The sequence below is a fragment of the Meriones unguiculatus genome, chromosome 2 (assembly GCF_030254825.1).
Source record: "Meriones unguiculatus strain TT.TT164.6M chromosome 2, Bangor_MerUng_6.1, whole genome shotgun sequence".
Lineage (NCBI taxonomy): Eukaryota > Metazoa > Chordata > Mammalia > Rodentia > Muridae > Meriones > Meriones unguiculatus.
In genome coordinates this window covers 55,538,100-55,558,654 of record NC_083350.1, presented here as the reverse complement: position 1 = coordinate 55,558,654, position 20,555 = coordinate 55,538,100, and the positions used below count along the sequence as shown (strand labels likewise).

At 53.0% G+C, this 20,555-nt stretch overlaps 2 protein-coding genes across 6 annotated transcripts in view; one reads left to right on the top strand and one right to left on the bottom strand.

Annotated features, from left to right (window-relative positions):
• Window positions 1–20,555, top strand: part of Lims2 (LIM zinc finger domain containing 2) — a 32,007-nt gene that overhangs the window by 5,893 nt on the left and 5,559 nt on the right. For 2 of the 5 annotated variants that reach the window (XM_021643388.2, XM_021643387.2), the window contains exons 2-4: window positions 9,706–9,865; window positions 12,279–12,345; window positions 12,611–12,731. In XM_021643388.2, the coding sequence (XP_021499063.1) occupies window positions 9,710–9,865; window positions 12,279–12,345; window positions 12,611–12,731 (344 nt within the window). In that variant the 5' untranslated portion in view covers window positions 9,706–9,709. Of the gene's footprint in view, window positions 1–1,614; window positions 1,875–2,868; window positions 2,888–7,006; window positions 7,122–9,705; window positions 9,866–12,278; window positions 12,346–12,610; window positions 12,732–20,555 lie in introns of those variants that run through there. The other 3 variants (XM_060377516.1, XM_021643386.2, XM_060377515.1) reach the window with 3 other exon arrangements.
• On the bottom strand, window positions 11,104–17,990 carry Gpr17 (G protein-coupled receptor 17). Its single transcript, XM_021643389.2, has 2 exons — window positions 17,464–17,990; window positions 11,104–16,076 (listed from the first exon to the last, which is right to left on the bottom strand). Exon 2 carries the CDS (start codon window positions 16,067–16,069, stop codon window positions 15,050–15,052), a length of 1,020 nt encoding a protein of 339 aa, XP_021499064.2. The 5' UTR covers window positions 16,070–16,076; window positions 17,464–17,990; the 3' UTR covers window positions 11,104–15,049.

The window sequence follows — 20,555 nt, the reverse complement described above, 5'->3', positions numbered from 1 at the left end:
CTAAGTCCTAACAGTTGCAAAACACGGTGTGTGTCTGATCTCTTTGCCTCCTGGCCCAAGGCAACATGCATCCCTTGCAGGATGTGCCCAGTAGCCATTCATCAGAATGTCCTGGCATTCGCTATGTCCCCATTGTAGAGCTGGTCTCGTTGTGGAAGCTCTGTATCTGCAGTGGAGCCGGCTAAGCAGGTGAACAAAGAGGCAGTTTCCTGCATGCCCACAGTCATACGGCAATCATACAATGTCCCGGGGTGAGTGTGTGTGCTAGGTGGGAGGTGGGTGAGCAGGTGAATGCACACAGAGGCCAGAGGAGGAAGTTAGGCACCTACCCAATCACTCTCCGCCCTACTCAATCATGCTCCACGATGTGCCTTTGATATGGGTCCTCTGCTGTATCTGGGAGCTAGACTGGCAGCCAGTAAACCCCAGTGGTCCTCCTGCCTTTTCCCACAACAGCACTGGGGTTTCAGGCACACAGGGTCATCTCCAGCTTTTTGTGCGGTGGGGGTTTGAACTCAGGTGCTCATGCCTGTGTTATGAGCCATCTTCCCAAACCCCGTGTTTGACCTTTTATTCTCTATGGTTGCTACAAGACCTCTATCCGGCAGTCAGTTCCTTCTCTGCCATGCATGCCTGCTTCTCTGTGTTGACAGCCGTGGACACATTTCCCCTAGTGTTTCCACAGCGGCGGAGGAACCACCAGAACACTTCACACTCTGTGTTTAACCAACTCTCAAATTTACAACTTGACAGAAAGGGCCAAGACAAATGCAAAAATAAAAAATTTAAAAAAAAAGTAATAATGATAACAACTGAAGATCCTGCTCCTTGGTGATATCAGCTTTGTGAGAACAGGATTTCAAAGCAATCACTCCCTGAATGCATTGATGTCACCAGGGCATTTTCTGGCCGATAATCTTCCTCTACCAGCAGCGTTTACCTAGAGATAGGAGTCTTGGTTTGGTTTTATTAAGAGAGACCGTTTGGCCAGCTCAGCGGGAGAAGTGACTGCACAAAGCCCTGGGTTTCATCCTCAGCACAGTCTACAATCTACATGGAATCCCGTTCTGTCATCCCTGCAGTGGGAGGAGGATCGGGAGCTCAGGTCGTTCTTGACTACCTAAAGGGGTGTTTGAAGAGAGCATGGATTACATAAAACCTCGTCCAAAATAAGTATATAAACGCGCTGTTTTTCGGGAGAGCGCTGGTGTTAGATCTGAGGGCGAATTAAGCACACCGTGCAAGAAAGATACACTAGACCTTGTCCTCTCTGAGAGGGGACTGCATAGACTTAGTGGCCCCGGTGGGGGGCCGGGGCTGGGGAGAGTAGAGCGCAGAAATGTCCTGGAGACATAAATCGGACTGTTTTCCTGCCTGGAGCACCAGCAGGAACTCCCAGGAAGTGCGCGTGCAAGTGCAAGTGCGGTCTGAATTTTGCTTTCCTAATACATCCCTTAAAAGCGTCTCTGGGTGGAGGTGGGGGTGGGGGGGAGGATGGATAGGGTGGGAGGCAGGGTGAGTGGGGGCGGGGTAGGGTGCGAACTGGTGCATGTTTATTATAACTTCATTCCCTTTAAAAGGAAAAGTATGCCCGGAATCCGGGAGGTGGCAACGGAGATCGGGTGGAGAGGACGTGACCGACCCACTCATGTTGGGTGCCTCTAGTGTCAGTCGCTAGGGTCCCAGGGTTGACTCTAGCACGGGCATCCCCTGCGCCCCTTGAGACTGTCGCCCGCAGCCCTCGTCGCGGCTGCCGGCTGGGTGGAGCCGCCCTCGCGGTCTGGGCGTGTTCCTCCCTCTGCCTGACTGTGAGTCCTCCGTTAGGCCAGTGGACTGCCGACCGGTGCTAGGCACGCAGCTACCATGACGGGAAGGTAACAGGCACTTTAGGTTATGGGTGGAGGGTGACATGGGCCGGGACAGATGGGGGGGGGGGGGGTGGAACAGACTGTTGATCGTGGCGGGAAGTCCTGCGACCCGGTTGCTCCGAGGCTTCAGAGGGATCCCAGAGGGACTGAGAGGGTTTGGGAGGGGATACCATTCTCTTCCTCAAGGGCGTGTTTGGAGCAGTGGCAGGTGTAGTTCTAAAGCTAGTGATCCTCTCAGGGTGACCCAGACCAGGGACTTGTACGAAGTCACCAACCAACTGAAGACGAAAACCTTAAAAATATGGCTGAGAGCCATGGATTTTTCTGGCAACCTGCTGTGTGATCTTGGGTAATAGTCACTCTAGAGCCTTGTATTGCCTTCTTGTAGAACAGGGGATGAAGGGTGTTTAGGGACCTGTGGGGAAACTGTCTCCTCTAAATCCTAAATGGAAAGGCTGGAAGAGGGGCAAGGAACACCCTGTAGCCTGCCAGGGGGTAGATGAGACAATCCAGGTCTGAGAGGTGGGTCACATGTCAACAGGAGGCCAGACAGTGTTGAACTCTGCAGTGACTTCTGGAATATGGCTGGGTTGAAGTGTGTGGCTCAAAGCTGGAGTGGAAGAGCCGGTCCTGGGGCTCAGGACCCCCTTCTAGCCAAGAGCCGGCAGGAATTCTTTTTCTACACTATGCCTTGCTCCACTGGTGCTCCTGGGGAGGCCTGTCCCCTTTTGCAATCTTCTTCGGGAAAGGGTCTTGGGTCCTGGGAGTCAGGGCAACGCCCAGCAGTGTGGGCTAGTGGCCTGAGGATCCCTTGAGGCACAGAACAGTATTTTGCCTGGCGGGCACACTGCCGCTGACCATCCCTGAAGGTGTGGCTGGGAGTCCCAGGGTTTGGGTTTGGAAACACTATGTACCCTGTCATGAAGTGAGACCCGCCCTTCCCTCCTGCTTCCTCCACAGCCTCTTCTCTCATGGTTTGCTCCTGTAATGCAAGGACCTGTCCCACCCCAGGAAAGGTGGTAAGGGTCGTCCTACAGACTGCTGTGGTCACTTCTGTAAACTTACCCTCCCAGTCCCTGCCAGAAATCCTTACTTGGCTCCCAGCCTCAGCTCTTCAGCTTTGGGGAAAAAAATAAAAGCAGCCACAGAGTCATCCAGCTGTATCTTAAGCTGAAAGTGGGGTCCAGAGTAGAGATGTGAAGTACCTATTTAACTTGGGTCTAGGGTCTCTCTGCTCTCTCTGGACTGGTCCATCATGGGCAGCCAGCAAGGAGGAAATTCAGTAAGGTTTTTGGTGGTAAGAGATGAGATCAGGAGATCTCCTGGCCATGGGGTCACACTGGGATAAGGTGCTCTTTTCTGTTCTGGGTACAATTGCTCATCCCAGAGAAGAGAGAAACCCCTAGACACGGAGAGCACAGCAGCACAGGGCATGTCCACAGTGCCCCTCCTCAGAGATACCCTCTCTGAACATTGTCGTGGCTCTCTTCAGTTCTTGCCTTCAAGCATTTTCCTTGAAATTTCCTTGTGTGCTTGTGTGTTTTCAAGCAGGTTCGGGCTTGGTTTTCCCTTCCTTGCACACACAGAGGTCCTAGGCAGTCTGGTCTGGGAGGAACAGACATCCAACTCAGACTTTAGAGTGGACACATCTCTTCTTGTCCTTGTATGGGGGTTCTTTAGCCCCATGTCATGGACTCTTTGTCCACTGCCTCAGGGAGGCAGGGGCAGTCCTTCATGCCTGGATCCTAGGCCCCGGCCAGTCCTTCATGCCGTTTGGAGCCATGCTGCACTTTGGATACACTTGCTGTGCTCACAGCCCTCAGGAGCCTCCTTATCCTCTCCCCCCCGGACAACGACAAGCGAGATCAGAGGGAGGGCTGTGAGGAGCCACCAAGGAGGAACTGGAGTAGCATCCTTTGTAAATACCCCCACTGGCACTGTGCAGAGAAGAGGCTGCAAAGGAGACAGCTAGGAGGCTATTGTCCAGGGAGCAGATGGAGCTGGGAGACAGGGCCAGGGCCTCCTGGAGGTAGAGTGGACAGGATGGACCGTAATCCACAGCCATTTCCCAAGAACCATCTCACTGCCTCATCTTACTGTGTAGTTGCTGTCATGGGGTCCCTTTGTGACTTCTCACCCCCACGGCCCTCAACCCTTTTCACTGTCTTGCTCAGCTCAGGTCCAAAGGAGAATAGGGCCGTGCCCGGCGCAACAACGAGCGGCCTGGCTCTGGCAGTCTCTGGGCTAGCACTGGGGCTGCGTGTGGCTTTTACCACTCCATTGGCTGCATGCTCTGCTTATACCTAGGACATGCTTGATTTCTTTCACCAGCACTGTTTTGTCACTTCTGTCTTTTGTTGATCTGGTTTTTGAAACCTTTCCAGAGACTCAATGGAATAGCATTTGACACCCCCCCCCCCAGGGGGGGCTCCAGCTCAACACAGACCTTGTCACGTTTACAAACCATGACAAAACAGACCCGTTCTTCTGCTTTTCCCTTCTCTTATCCCTCTCTGGATTGCTTTAGCATTACCTGAACCCGATTTACATAATGGTCATCTAAATCATTCAGACTCACAGAGCCTCTCTCCCACTGCCCCACCACTGGGCTCAGAAAAGCCACTCAAGCCTTTCACAGTTTCCAGGCTCCGGCTGGACGAACTCCGGTGACACGGTCATTCCTGACCTTCTCGTCAAATGTGGTGTCTCTCCTGTGCGCTTCTCTCCCTCATGTCTGTCCTTCCTCCATCTCTTGCAATCAGTGACTCATTTCCCTCCTGTTGCCTCAGGTTATGACGCCTTTGTCTCAAGGAGGGATGGGGTGGCTCTATCGTTCAGCTGCTCTGACTCCCTCACATCCAGACCCACCCCAACATCCTACAGCCTCACGAGCCATGCTGTGACAGCCCTTTTCACTGCTTATTTTAAAAGCATCCCAAATTCATGCAGTCCGAACACAGAGTATCCCCAGTGTGTCATGGTTTCCTCTACGGGCCTTTATTAATGTCCCCATCTGCGTACTGAATCCATACATTTTCCATTCTCTAGTAAGTCTCAACAAGTACCTTTTCTAGAGTTTCTACCGTGTTCTCTTCCTCCTCACTCTCTGATTCTTCCTAAGGGTTCTATGTTTTTGGATCCTTGGAAGAGATCTTTAGCATAAATATAATTTGCACCATTTATTTATTTATTTATTTATTTATTTATTTATTTATTTATTGCGTTGGTGTTCTGCAAGCTGTAAGAAAGATTAGTTAGCACCTTCATCTCATCTGCCTTTTTCCACTTCTCTAGTCGCAGGCTGCTGCAGACGGTTCTGTCCGTATGCCTTTTCCCCAGTGTGACTCCTCCCTTACATGGGGCAAGCTGTTTGGGTTTTGTTTTGTGTTGTGTTTCTGGGAGGAGCACAAAAAAGGCCATGGAGCAGCTCTCACAGTCTGTTTTGATTCTCTCCACACTTAATACTTTCAGGGATCAAGGTCCAGTTTCTAATTCATCAGTTGTTTTCCACACACTTGCATGGTAGACTCCATTTATCAGGGAGTCACACCGCCCCATACCAGGCAGAGGAAGACGGTTACCTTGGGATTTCCCTCCAAGGATGCTCTGCTTTCCGTTGCTTTGGCTTTGCTTGTATGTTTTATTGCCCATTGCAGGGAAGCATGCGAAGGCTGTTACAGGAAAGATGGGCTGCCCCAGGGAGACAGAGAGGGGTTGCTTCTGCAGGTGTTCCGCTCTCACATTGATTTCTCTCAGTTGCATGATCTTACCGGGACCACACACACATAAGCACACACATAAATAAATGAGTAAGTAAAATAACTATTAAAGACAGGCTGGCCTCCAACTCAATATGTGGTTACAGATAACAACCTTGAACTTGTTTTGAGCCTCCTGCTTTCACCTCCAGCGTGCTGGGATAACAGGTGTGCGCCACCCCTCCCACATGTCCTTAAAGTGATACATTGTCTGAGAGTCCTGGCTTCTAGAACTCAAGCTTTTCATACGGGAGAGGCTGAGATGCTTTGGAGGCATGAACTTAGAGCTGCCTGACAACACGTCTGCCTAAGCTTCTGTGTGTCTCCATCCATCTGCCTCAGAAAGTGGGTATGTGGGCATTTGGAGCCCTTTGTCTCCTCTGGACACAGCCTCTAAATGCCCTTTTAAAAAATATTTGTTGAATCAATCATTGTTGGGTGACTTTGGAGTTGGCTGCACTTACAAATTGTACTCTGGGCAGGGCTTGTTAATGAGTACCCCTCTGTCTCTGGATCTGCTGATGTGTGTTCCTGGCACCTGAATACAGAAGGCTGGCCCTGTGCAGTTGTCTGTTGACCCTTGGTTGGCAGGAGCAACAGCAACTGTTTCTTTAGGATGGTCTGGGGGCGGGGGGATGCTACTCATAATTTCTGATCTTACCAGAAAGGTTTGCAGAGACAGCCTAGAATTCCATGCTCTGCCTCCTAGTTAGAGAGCTCCATGATAGCTCAGCTGGTGGTGGCCATAGTTTCCATACTCCCCTAGGATAGTGTCAGCAAGTCACTGTGTTACCCTCTACAAGAAGAAATCACGAGGGCTTTTCTAAATTATTGACCTCTGGGCTTCTTTTAGAATGCTTGGCAATTTTGTGTGTGTGCACTCAAGGACAATTGAAGATCTGGGTGACTGGGCATGGGCTATGTGTGGCAGTCAGAGGACAAACTTTGATGTTATTTCTCAGGTGGACGCTCGCCACGTTGTCCAGGGTAGCTGGCCAGGGAGCCTCCAGGGGTCTGCCTGGCCTGGCTTTGCTTCTGCCCATGTCACCACTGTGGGATTCCAGGTGGCGAACCACTGCACTGAGCTTTTGAAATTGGCTTTAGGGGAACTCAGGTCCCCACACAAGCAAAGCAAGGACTTTGCCACTGAGCCATTCTCAAGTATGGACACTTAGCTCTCAGTTGGCCAAGATCCTAGAGGACAAGAGCCCAGGGTTTGGGCTTGAAGTTGGCATTCATGCTGCAAGCTCTCAGAGAAAGAAGCAAGATGGCATATGAACAAGTGTGGGACCTACAGTTGTTGTTGTAATAATAATAATAATAATAATAATAATAATAACAATTTCTCCTTTTCTCCTTTTTTTTCTCTTCAACTTTTAGACAGGGTCTCATTTTGTGGCCCTGGCTGGCTGGAACTCATGATGTAGATCAAGTTAGGCTTAATTAAACTCACAGAAATCCTCCCGTCTCAGCCTCCTGGGTGCTGGGATTAAAGGTAAATGCCACCACATCCTGCTTGCCTGGCAGTTTCTTAACTGCTCCAAGGGTTCCTAAAGGGCTTGTACTCCCCATTTCCCACCACAGTGAGCCCCGGAGCTCAGGTTCCCCGCTCCATAGGGACAGACAGAAGAATTCTGTCCTGTTTTAGGACCTACCCAGGCCCAGTCCTCTCCTCAGTCCCTGCTTTCTGGGAACTGGCTCAGCAGGAACAATATCCTTTCTATTCAGATCTGCCTCTGCTGCCCTTTGACAAACCAGCCAGTGACTTGAGCTCCTGTCCCACGGAGGAGGCCCCCATGCTATGCCCTCACCCAGGGGCTGGCAGCCTAGCCTGAGCGACAGGCCTAGCAGGCTAGCTGGGTGGAGGTGGGGAGGTTGTACTTGCAGCGCCCCCCTCCGGCCAAGCAAGGCTTGCAATGAGTTCAGGTAAATGGGGAGGGGGTGGGCGGGGTCACAGACAACAATGGCCGGAAAAGCTTGTACTTGCCTTAAATACTGACTTCGGAAACCCCTCCTCCTCCTTCTGAGAGGTTGGCAAGAAAGGCACAGGAACTGGTCTGGGTTGGAGACAGGGTGGAGACAGGGCACCACTTGTTGTAGCTGTGTTTTAAAGTAGTCTGAGATTAACTCAATACTACGGTTAAGGCACCAGAGACTAGTTTTGTTCCTGTCATCCCTTTGGTGACTTTCAGATTGAGGTTATTATGTGAGACATTCTCATGTCCCAGGCTAACCTTGGCTCACAATGTAACCAAAGATGATTTTGAGTTTTTGATCCAGCCTCCGCCTCGAAAGCAGTGAGATTACAGACTTTGGTTTTATGCCATGCTGAGGATTGAACTCGGGTCAAAGGGAATGTTAGCAAACTCTCTACCAGCTGAGCCACATCCTTAGCTACAGAATGGGCGATTTTATTGCCGATTCATCCATCAAGGCACAGACCTGGGCTTCGGTGGTCAAGGACACCACAAACCAAAACAAGGCTGTGGTTTCAGCACAGGTTAGACAGACTCTAAAGCTGTATCTGCTTGATTCCCTAGAAAACTGGCAGGGTAGAGAGAAGGGAAATGGGGACAGCAGGACTTGGGATGATCCCCACAGTAGTTCACACAGGATTAACCTGGGGGAAGAGGACCTGGGAGCCAGCAACCCGGGGTGGGGGGGGAAGACATCCTGCGGCTGACATCACTCAGGTTCCTCTGAACTTCCTGCCAGCGACGGGGAAGTTGGACAGGGAGCTAGAGGACTGAGTCCTGGAAGAGGTCTTTGTGGGCTGGGGCAGTGACTCGGTTGAGAAAGCGCTTAGTGTGCAAGCACTAAAGACCAGAGCTCAGACCCCCCAGCACCCATTTAAAAAAAAAAGGCTGACCTCTTGCCTGTCCAGCACCAGGTGGACAGAGATAGGCAGATCTCACTAGCTGAGCCGGTGACCTCCAGGCGCAGCAAGAGATTCTGACTAAAATATAAGGTGGAGAAGAAATTGTGGAAAATATCCGCTCTCAGCCTCTGACCTCCACCCCACAGGAACTCAAGGGGCCAGGCCTGTGCGCATGCACGCATCGTCTTTAGCCGAGAACGGGGACAGAGGGAAGGTATTTGGTAGGCCGCAGTGACTCAGCTGCTATCTGCATCAGTGGTCATCTACAAAATGCCTGTCATGTGCTGGTTTATGCTGGAGGCCCAGTCCAGGCCAGCCCAGGCCTAGGCTATCCCCATTGCTCAGGTAAGGTGACCTACACTTCACCTTGGCAGCCTGCTGCAATGGAGCCATCCCTGGTCAACCTTGGTTGTGTATGGTATGAACTGTGGTGACCAGGGCACTGAGAGTGACCTCAGGATGGATACAGCAAACCACGTGACCCAGCGCAAAGAAGGATGTGGGCCCTATAAAGAAACTTAGGCTCCTTTCTCTTCTTTTTCCTTTTCAGAGAGGGTCTTGTGTCATTTAGGTAGCCAATAGTGATCTTGATCCTCCTGCCTCCACTTCCCTAGTGCAGGGATTACAGAAGCGACGCGCCATACCCAGCGTTACGTACAAAGTGCTCAGGATCCAGTCCTGTCCTGCCTCTGGGCAAGCACTCTACCAACTGAGCCACACCCCCAGCCCCTGGAATATGTTTCGGATGGTGACGTTAATCCTGTGCACAGCTGTCCAAGGCAGCACGTTCACCCCCAGTAAAGAGAGCTGGATTGCTGGCCTAGTGGCACATGCCTGTAATTCCAGCACTCTGGGAGTCAGAGGCAGGCAGGTGCATTTGAGGCCAGCCTGGTCTACAAAGTGAGTCCAGGGACAGCCAGGGCTACACGGAGAAACCCTGTCTTGAAAAAACAAAACAACAACAAAAATGTGGACTGTGCCTGAGGAACAGCAGCCGAGCTTACCCTCTGGCTTGCAGCCTCCCACGCCAGTACATGTGTGCCCACACCTACAAAACTTCATGTTTTAAGCAAAGTTTACCACTTTGTTCCGAGTTTGCTGCCATTAAAGGTTGGATTCTAAGCAGGGACATGTCCCCGGGCCAGCCCCGCAAGCCCGCCGCCTGGAGCTGATTTTCTCCTTCTCCTTTTATCCCCTCTAGCAACATGTCTGAATGCTTGGCCGATGCCCTGTGCCAGCGCTGCCAGGCCCGGTTTGCTCCCACGGAGCGCATCGTCAACAGCAATGGGGAGCTGTACCACGAGCACTGCTTTGTGTGTGCTCAGTGCTTCCGGCCATTCCCCGAGGGGCTCTTCTACGAGGTGAGGAGGCTTCCAGGTACTAGCCTGATCTCGGAGGGCCTGTGGCTCCTCCCAAATCCAGCCAGTCTCTCAGGCAGCAAAGCTGAGTTTCAAATACTGTGTTGGCCCACCTCTCACCTGGGGACTTCTGGAACCACTCTTTTTCATTCAGCCTCCCCTGGACAGGTTCTGGGGGCAGCTCCCCGGATAAGGAAGACCCCACATCATGGTGTTTGCTGTCCGTTGGGTCAGACAGTAAATGCAATGGTTGCGTGATTCCACCATCTGGTGAGGGTGCTTCAGAAGCAGGCATCCTTGTGGCTGGAATTGGGTGACCAGGTGATGTTTGATGGGACCTGAAGAGAAGGGACACACAGACACAGACACATGCACACACACACACACACACACACACAGATACATACAGACATAGACACACACACACACACACACAGACATTGCAAAGACACATTCACACACATATATGCACACATCCCACCCCTCTGCAGGAAACGGTCTTGGCAGAGGGCGCAGTGCAGCTGCAGGGGGAGCAGGTGGGGTGTTAGGGGAAAGGCTGGTGTGGCAGAAGTAGAAGCAGGGGAATGAGAGGGTTGTGGCAGGAGGTAGAGACTCCTCCTCCGTCGTTCTACCTTACTGGCTCTCCTTTTGGGGCCTTGATCTTGGGACAGAGGAGTCACAGCATTGTCCAACACTTGAAAAGGACCCCCCCCCCAATTCAAGGCATGCGACACATGTCTCTAACACCAGACCGTGGGAGGCTATGTAGTGACACTGTCTCAAAGAAAACAAACAAAATGGAAGAGAGAGAAAGAGAGAGAGAGAGGCTCTGGTCATTGGGCATACAGAGGCCATGAGCCAGAAGCTGGGATGCCAGGTGGGACCAGGAGTGGGGTCATTACTCAGATGAAAGTAAAGGGCCCATGCCAGCTCACAAGAGCAAGCTGTAAACCCTTTCTTCTTAAACACAGCTGTTGTTAAAAAGTAGCCCATGCAGAGGCTGAGGAAGTGGCTCAGTCATCAGCACGCTTGCCTAGCAATTGTGAGCTGTGGAGTTTAATCCCCAGGACGAATGTAAAAAAGCAGGGCATGGTGCCTCGGCATTGGGGAAGCATAGACCGGTGGATCCCTGGGGCTTGCTTTCCAGTCAGCCAGCCTATTTGGTGGGCCACAGGCTGGTGGGAGACCCGGTCTCAAAAAGGGTGACGCACCTGCAGACACATAGACACGGAGACATATAGTGAGCTGTATTAATAGATGTCGCGCTTTATTAAAAATGAAGATAACAAGTACTTAAACTTGTCCTGCTTCTCGTTATTTTGTTAGACGTTCACGTTTATGCTTCTGAGGTTATTTCTGTCCGCGTGGTGCCACTTCTGGCATCAGACTGGCAGTAAGATTCACACCACAGCGTCTGGCAGGCCCAGAGTCGGGGCCTCTGTTGCCTCCACCAAAGCTGGTTGAACGCTGGCTGCCGCTCCCCTGGGCTGCAATGGAGGGCACCGGGCAACTGGAACTTAAAGGGAGCTGTGCTCTCTGGTGGGGTGTTGGCATCACCGGTTGACTGATGCAAAGGATCCCGTCACTTTCCAGGCTCCCTGGAGATGCTGGCTGGCTATAGGGCAGTGGAGGGTTGGCCAGAGCTCTGCGAGGGGTTTTAGCCCAGAACCAAGCCTAGCACACAGCAGGTGCTCGGGAGACGTTGCTGGTGAGGAAGTCTAAGCCTTTGTGGCCTCTCTGGCTCAGAGGGAGAGCTGCAGGTAGCTTTAGGAGAGGGAAGTTATCAAGGTTGACTTTGAACTCCTGGTCCCTCTTGCCTCCATCTCCCAAGTGCTGGGATTACAGACATGTTTACGCAATCCTGTGAACCAAACCAAGGGCTTCACCCATGTTAAGCAAGTACTCTACAAACTGAGCTACATCCCAGGCCCAGGATTTTGTTATTGTTGTTGTTGTTAAGGGAGAGGAAGGAAGAGGTAAGCTTTGGCCAAGCTTGGGAACAACACATAACAGCGGCTGACCGCAGCACTCTTTTCTTTGTCACCCCAATTCCCCTAGACTCTGAGGCACTGAGCTGGGCAGACATGGAGGACAAAGTGGCACATGTAACTCAGACGTGATCCATTCTTCCCCAGCACCAGCTCCCCACCTCAGTGCGTCCTGTTGTCAGGATCCATCCTCTCTCAGCAGACAGAGGAATCCCCGAGAGCTGGCCTTGGGCCCCTCAGCATCTCAGGGGAACCCTCACTTCGCACTCTGATAAACTGCATAGGAGAGTCCCCTGCTCCAGCTAGCTTTAGAAGTCCATCTTCTCAGAACCACAGACCCCTGCTATTTGTTAGGGGGCAAAGGCTTGTAAAAATGCTGAGTGTCTTGTGTGTCTTTTATTTTTTCCCGCCTGTGGCTCCGTTTGCAGTTTGAGGGCCGGAAGTACTGCGAACATGACTTCCAAATGCTGTTTGCTCCATGCTGCGGATTCTGTGGTAAGAGCTGGCGACAGCACATAGGAAGGGGGAAGGGGGCAAGTTGGGGAACAGGCAATACTGCCACTCCTTAGCCTGGGAACTTTACCTCATCCTCTCACTCTGTCTTTCTGAGCACTTCTGTTCAGGCCCCTAAAAGAGGGGTGCTTAGACAAGGCTGAACTGGGAGGAGAACTGGGTACATAAGACTTGGGAGCTGATGAAGTGGGGCGGGGGCGGGGGAGGGGAGTGCCCTGACTGACAGCTGAGGGGCTTCCTCTTCCAGGGGAGTTTGTCATCGGACGCGTGATCAAGGCCATGAACGCCAACTGGCATCCGGGCTGCTTCCGCTGTGAGCTGTGTGACGTGGAGCTGGCTGACCTGGGCTTTGTGAAGAACGCGGGCAGGTGAGGCAGCTGCAGGCGAGGGCAGAGAGGAGGGGCTCTTGCCCCTACGCTAAGTGCCGTGGTCCTGCTAAGTAGGCTCTGCAGCGCCCTCTGCTGTTCTACTCCGAGTAGACGGAGAACAACACAGCCCCCAAGGGGGTAGATAAGAACAGAGGCAGAAGAGTGGGGACAGACAGGCCTAGTGGCTGTGGATGGATGAGGAGGTTTAAGTTGGCAGATCCTGATTACTCCTGACATCGCACCTGCTACTGCCACACCATGCTGACCTCAGCGGTCTCCTTCCTCCCTGTATTCATATGGCTGGAGGATGTTGGAGAGAGACCCCTTAGCCAGCTTGCCCGATTTACGCTATATCCAGGACGGTAAGCCTCACTGGTACTCTGGCAGTTCCCCTTCCAGGAAGCCTTACTCTCCTTTCTCCCCGTGCCTCGTGGGCTCCACACCTCCGCAGCAGCCATGACGTCATCTCCCACTTGCACGGGAAAGCTTTGGGGGAGCTCCCAGCAACACCTTTGTGCCTCCGACCCCTTCCCAGCACATCTGCTGACCTGTACATTTCAGGGCATCCCTGGGCATCACCAGGTCCTCTCCTTGACCTCCCAGTGGTCTCTGATAAGGGCCCACCTCTCCCACCGAGACTTCTGTGCTGTGCTAGCTTCCCCAAGTCTCTCCCTCTGCGCAGAGGTGTTCTCTGGGCCCGTGTCCATGCCTGCCCTTAAAGATGAAGTCTTGGGCCTCTCAATGGCACAATCCAGGAGCCTCCCCCAGACCTCGCCTTTGTTCAATTCCCCTGCCTGTGTGGCATCTCCATTTTAGATACCAACACAAGTCCCAAATAGAACTGCAATTTTCTCCTCCTCTGACCCAAGTCTGCTTCTCCATCCCCTGTGCCGGGAAAGGTAGTCCCACGAGAACTGCCCTTCCTGGCTGGGTGCTTGCCCCCCCCCCCGTCACTCCTGTCACAGCCTACAGCAATCTTGCCTCTTTGCTGCTCCACTGGAGAGGCACATGGCCTCATGCTGGTTCTGGCCTCTGTAAGGCTTGCGTGGTCTTGTATTCAGCAGACTGTCTTGATGAGGGGCCATGGGGATAGGCAGGCCAGTGCTGGTGAGAAGCAATGCTGAGCATCAGGGTCATCATAGGGTCTGTCTCTCTACTGATGGGCAGGCTACAGTTGGAGGGAGAAGTCTGAGCGCCCTCCTAACCTAGAGTGGCACTCGGGACTCCATGATGCATGGTCTACCTGGGGCAGATAGGCCATGCGGGCCACCAGAACTACAGCAAGGGAGGCCATTCTTAGGTGGAAGGGAAGAGAATTTCAGGGGGAGGACATGCCATGTCATGGTGAGCCAGCACAAGAATCTCCTTCGTCTTAGGGCTCGGTTATGTTTAAGAGTAGTACAAACAGGCACAAGAAAGGACACGTTGCAGCCATCACCACACTCTGACAAGTTCAACAGCTCCAAGCCAGGCAGCCATGGTGGTAGAAACCTCTTGGGAAGGAGTGGGGCTCAGGACGCCCCTTCTGAGTTTGGGTGACCTGGAGACAAGTTCGCACATCTGGCTCCCTGTCTGCAGTGGGTTCTAATGGCTTCCCATCATCTATACCACTTGCCTGGCGAGGCCACCTTCTGTTGAGAAGCGCTAGATATTGTCAGGATGGAGGCAGGTGTGGGAACGTGGTTACAGCAGGAGGGGCACAAGCAACCAGTCTGAAATGAACTCACGTGTGTCTACCACTAGAGCCTGTGTCCCCTAAACTCAGAAAGGGATTGAGGGGCAAAGGCACCGTAAGCGATACCCAATATACCACACACTTCAAAGGAAACATTAGACGCCCCTCTAGGTCCACTGAGGCTTGTGCTGCCTCTTTTCCTGGGTCTTGGGCAGCTTGCTCTCTGGGTTCTTCTGTAGGGCTTTGTTGCTCTGGGCATCTGTAGTATGAAAGAAGCTGGAAGTTTAGCGGGGAAGAAAGGTTCCCATTGTTCCAGAAATGTCCCTGTGGCTCTCTTCCCTATTTAGCACCAGTGAAGTCACTGAGTGTCTGGGAGCTGTACAGAAGCCAGGCCAGCCCAGTCCCCTTGGAAGGGTGGACAGGGCACCCCTGTAGTTAGTCCCCCCTCTTGATGGATTTGCTCAGACTGGATGACCTTGCCGCTGAGACCTTGGAGCAGGGCGAGAGCTGCTGACGTCTCAGTCTGTTTGCTCAGGAAGTGGTGAGGGAAGACAGACTTCTTTAGCTGGCTCTCGTAGCATAGGCCCCACTGGTCCTCCTGCAACAGTCTACAGCTGGCTTGCTGACAGGACCTCCTTGAGGCTCACAGCTCGGATCGGGCGCTCAGGGAGCTCTCATTGGTTTTCCCTTCAAAGCTGGGAGGTGGGCCCGTGAGCCGTTTGCTGCAGAGCAAGTTGCACAAGGCATGGCGGAACTTCTCGGCCACGAAGAAGTACATGACAGGGTCCAGGGCCCCGTTGAGGCTGGTGAGGCAGGACGTGATTCGGTTCCCCAGGGCCAGGGCACGCTGAGCGGTGCAGGACGTCCCACTGCCGCGGTAGTGAAGCACGTAGACTGAACGGTGGATATGGTAGGGCACGAAACAGATCAGGAAGATGGCCAGAACCATAGCAATCATGCGGACAGCTTTGTTCTTGAGGTGCTTCTCTATCCGGGGACCCTGGCGCAGGCTTCGAATGATCAGCAGGTAGCAGGTGACTGTGGTGATGAAGGGGAAGGTAAAAGCCACAGCCAGGGATGCCAGGGCGTGATGGGAGGCCTTCTCCCGGTACAGCTGCAGACAGACAACTGTGTGGTTGGTCTGCACAGTCTGTGGGCTGACTAGCAATGGAGCCATAGCCACAGCCACCACCACCCACAGGAAGGCACAGGCCAGGTGGGCATAGAGGGGTCTCCGAAGCTTGAGGGACTTGACTGGGTGCACGATAGCCAGGAACCGGTCAGCGCTGATGCAGGTGAGGAAGTAGATGCTGGCGTACATATTGAGGTAGAAGAGGAAGCCGGTGAGTCGGCATGGGATTTCCCCAAAGGGCCAGTGATTCCCAGAGAAGTGATAAACCAGCCGGGTAGGCAGGACCAGGACGCAGGACAAGTCGGCCACAGCCAGGTGCATCAGGAACACATTGGCTGGGGTGCCCGACTTGTGGTCCCATATGAAGAGCCATAGGGCCAGGGCATTGCCCACAAAAGCTAGGATGAAATCCAGAAGGTAGAAGCAGGCAAAGAGCATGTTCTCGAGGGGCGTCTCCTGTCCACATTGCTCAGAGTAAGCCAGGGAGGAGTTGTCGGTCAGACTTGGCAGGGCTGCTTCCAGGCCGTTCATGGTGTGGCTGAAGGCAGAACAGGGGGACAGGGCTCAAGGGAACGCAGAAACAGCCACAGGGTCCCGGGATGCACCCCTAAAGTCAGAGGCAGGCCCTCTGATGCCTTCAGAGTCTCCTGACTAACTTGAGGGGAACACAGCTCTTCTAGGCTTGGCAATAACTGCTGAACTACCATGGGAAATGCCTGTGTCTATTGGAGTTGGCTGAGCCTCAGGAGCATTCTGAACTCCAATCATAAGCCAAATCTAATGGTGGCTGGGTTTTCCCTGTGAACAAGAAGGGCCTGGGGTCATTGCTGTCAGACTCAGGGCCTGGAAACTCCCTTTCTGCCCTGTGCGTAGTTACTCCCTCAGACTTGGAGGGTGGAGTTAGTGATGGAGGGAAAGGGAAGCAGGCTTGATTGGGCTTGTGAGGGCAAGGAGAACCCTCATTTTTTTTCTAACCCCACCCCAAAGCAGGGGTGGTGTCTCGAGGCTCCCTCAAACCCACTCTCCAAAGGTGAGTAAGCGGGAGCTGTTGCTAAGAGCCTCACATTTGGCACCCACCGGTCCCCTAGCGTTGGCTTGCCTGGTGAGCCTGCTCTCTGAGCTCTGAGTCCCAGGACCTCCCTCACCTGCCGGCCTGCTCTGCAATGAGCAGTGTGTCACTGCTCCCCGCCCCTCTGGCTCCTCTGGCACTGGCCAGCAGCGCCCCGTCGCAGCTATAGTGGCTATGGTTTCTGCACCCGAGAGCCCGAAGATCTTGGGAGTTTCCCACCACTTAGCCGCCGCATTTTGACCAGCTTTTCTGGGTGACAGCTGGGTTTAGGACACTTGGGCCAGGCCCTCAGACCAGCAGGAGTCCCCTTCCCAGCCAAAGCGTTCCACAGCCCAAGTAGGGGTATGAGAGAGTCCCGCATCTTTTAGGATACAGTCTCACTTCTGCGGACCAAGCCGGGGGGTGGGGGGTGCTGTGGCCAGACCTGAGAGTACAGCCCACAGAACATGTACTAGAGTTACCCATCGTCCTTTGCTTTGGGGGCTCAGTATAAAATGAAAAATGCATAACCCCTTGCTCAAAATGGGGATATGTTAGGGCCTAGTGTGCACGAGGCCCTGGTCTGATCCCCAGCACACAGACTGGGCGAGGTGGCAGGTGCCCGTAATCCCAGCACTTAGAAGGTGGGTGGATCAGGAGGTCAGGGTCATTCTCTGCTACATAGAGAGTTCCAGACCAGCCTAGGCTATAGGAAACAGTGACTTTAAAAAAATCACAATAATTCTAAAAAGTAAGACTTTTTCAGGATTGCGTCTATGGTTAAACAGCCTGTGTGACTGCACGGTGTCTCTACTCTGTCTCCATCACTCAGCCTCCTGAAGCTCTCCGTCCCTCCCTGCCCACCCCTACCCCTTACCTCTTACAGATGGCTTAGGAGGGGAAGGACAGGAGACTGGGGGAAGCAGGTGGGCTGTGAGTCGGCCGTGGGCGGTGCTGCAGGTGGACTCCTTGTGGCCGCAGGAGCAAGGCTTGACTATTTAAGGAGAGTAGGCGAGTCCACCGCTCCTCCAAACCTCAAAAGCGGCTTCATTCCTGAGGGGTCCTTTGTGGTAGGGGTAGGCTGCGCCTCCAGCTGGGTCTGCTTCCACGGAGCGCGTCCTGAATATTCCAGTGTGTCCTCCGACTGTGCACACCCCCATCCCCCAGCCAGACCACAGAGCATCACAGAGGCCAAGTGTGTGACTGTCCTGGGAGCCTGGGAGTGGGCAAGGGCCGGGCAGGGTGGGGGTCTTAAGGCTGGAATCAACAGACACAACAGGACATTTCAGAAGGGGATGATTTTCTGCTAGTGGGGGGATAAGGAGAGGTCAGCTACTATGGCAACGGGCCAGGATCCCAAGCTTACTGGGTTGGCGGGAGGGGAGGGGTTGGAGGGAGGAGGGGGTTGTTATGCATGCCAGGGTCGGGGCTGAGGAGTCTTGGGCCAGATGAGAGGGGATTCTTTCAGACACTTGCTGTAGGGTCCTTGTGTCCTGTCCTGTATAATTAGGCCGCGTTCGGGTGTGTGGAATAAATCATGGCCTTTATGTGGAGCCCTGCACAGCTGCAGGCGCCTTATAATGGGGGTGCTGTCTGTGCTACGGGTATGCAGCTCAGTCCGGCGGGCCTGGCTCTTTCCTGGGAGAGCCTCTAGGCAGAAGATGGCCAGCGGGAATGCCTCGGTGGCTCCCTGACCAAGACTTGCCCCTGCCGGGGTGGCTCAGACTTGGAAGCGTTGGGTGTTGCCCCAGACCCATCGGAGTTCACCGAGGCTGACGTCACGAATGGGGTAGCCACACAGTGCAGCCAAGTCAGCATTCTCAGTTTCAGAGGACTTAAACTTCTCCAGTAACATGGTTGAAGTTACGGTTGGGGACACGGCTCAGTTGGCACAGTGCTCGCAGAGCTTGAGTGCAAAGCCCTGGGTCCCATCCTCAAGGCTGCATAAGCTGTGCGGTGCATCATACCTGCAGTCCCTGTGCTTGGGAAGCAGGGGCAGGAAGGTGAGAAGGTCAAGGTCAGGTCATCTGTGGCTACACAGTGAGTCTGAAGCCAGCCTGACTTACAGGAGAGCCTGCCTCAAAAGCAAACAACCACAGCATTTACGATTATGTGTGGCCCACATCTGGACCTACTGGTATCATCAGCTTGTCTTTTCACGCAGCGTCGTGCTGCTGGGAATTTCGCCCCGTCTGACAGCTGCAGAGGCCAAAGCTCAGAGACATGGAAGCCGTTCATCCTGTGGCAAACTCTAGCAAGGGGCAGAGCCAGGCTCTAAACCCCAGCAGGCGTCACTGCATGCCAGGCTTTGTGTGTATTTGTTCTCTTCTTATTTTCCTGCTGCATTTTCACAGCAGAATTCTTAGGCTCCGCTTTACTTTCTCCTTTGTATCTGCATGTGTGCGGGTGTATATATATGTGTGTGCGAGTGCTTGCGAGCATGCGTATGTGTGTGTCGTTGTGTGTGGTAAACGTGTGTGTATATAAAGCAGGAAAACCAGATGGGGTGTCTAGGTGGCGATTTTACAAAGCTCTGAAGGTACCTCAGAGAGAATTAAAGTGGTACCTGAGGAGCTGGGGGTAGGTAAATCATCAAGTGTTTTCCGTGGAAGCAAGAAGGGCCTGAGTTTGATCCCCAAAACTCATATGAAAAAACGTGGTGTGGTAGCGTCTGCCTGCAGTGTCAGCCCTGAGGAAGTGGAGGTAGGCAGGTCGGTTCTTGGGGCCCCTTAGACAGCTGTTGGAGCCAAATCAAGCTCCAGGCCTGTGGGCCGCCCTGTCACTGAAAACAAAGGGAGGGGGAGGAAAGATTTGCTCAGCAGTTCAGGGCACATACCGCTCTTCCAAGAGACCTAGGTTTTGTTCCTAGCACCATATTTGGGGTTTTATAACTGCTTCTATTCAGGCTGTAGGGGGCTCAGACACCTTCTTCTGCCTCCCACGGGCATGCAGACATAGGACATACACTCACAAACATACTTGGGTGAGAATGAAGATAAAACTAGTAAAAATAAATAGGCTTGACAGATGGCTCAGCAGTGAAGAGCACTTGCTGCTCTTGCAGAGAAGCGGGTGCTGACTCACACATGGCCCATGTCCATGAAATTGACTGCCTGAGCAGAGCACTCTTAGGCTCACATCCTTTTTGTTGTTGTTGTCGTTTCTGTTTTCCTGGTGCTGAGAACTGTACTGAGGGCCTTGTGCATGCTGGACCCTGAGTTCCAGTGGCAGGCTCATGACAATCTTTCTGTTACTGAGGTGGCTTCAAGGACATTAGTTCTTGTACAACTTTGCAATATGATTTTAGGGAGCTGAGCTGTGTGTGCACTTGACATTTTTCTCTGTGTGTGTGTTTACGTGTTGGTGCAGTGCGTGTGGAGGCCAGAGGTCAGCCTCAGATGCTGTTTTTTGATACCACCATCCACATCCCCTTTTGTTGCTGTTTTTGTTTGTTTGTTTGTTTGAGACGGGGTCTTTCACTGGCCTGTAGTGAACCCCAGAGACCCATCTATCTCCTTCCCCCAGCACTGAGGTTATAAATATATTCCACCATGCCCAGCTTTTAAGAACAACTTGTTTGTGATTACCTACGTGGGTGTATGTGTGCTATGGCATGGTAGGAGTCAGAGGACAACTTCTCAGAGTTGGCTTCCTCCTTTCACCATGTGGAACCCAGGGATAGAACTCAGGTCGTTCCTTAGGCGCTGTGGCAAGTACGTTTCCCAGAATGGCCCATGTCCAGTTTTTTTAAAGTGTAGATCGTAGGGCTTGAACTCAGGACTTTATGTTTGCAAAAACATGTCCTTCAACAACGAACTATGTCTGTAGCCCCTGGGTGTGGTCATTTTGAGGCAGAGTCTCACTATGTAGATGAGGCTGTCTCAGTCTTGTGTCCTTGGATGCTGTGTAAATGTGTTGGGTGAGGCCAGTGCACAGATGTCTAGGTGAAGATGGATTCCAGGGATCACA

Excerpts from the sequence above, each read along its gene's own strand:
- Gpr17 (XM_021643389.2), bottom strand. The coding sequence starts at position 16,069 with ATGAACGGCCTGGAAGCAGCCCTGCCAAGTCTGACCGACAACTCCTCC.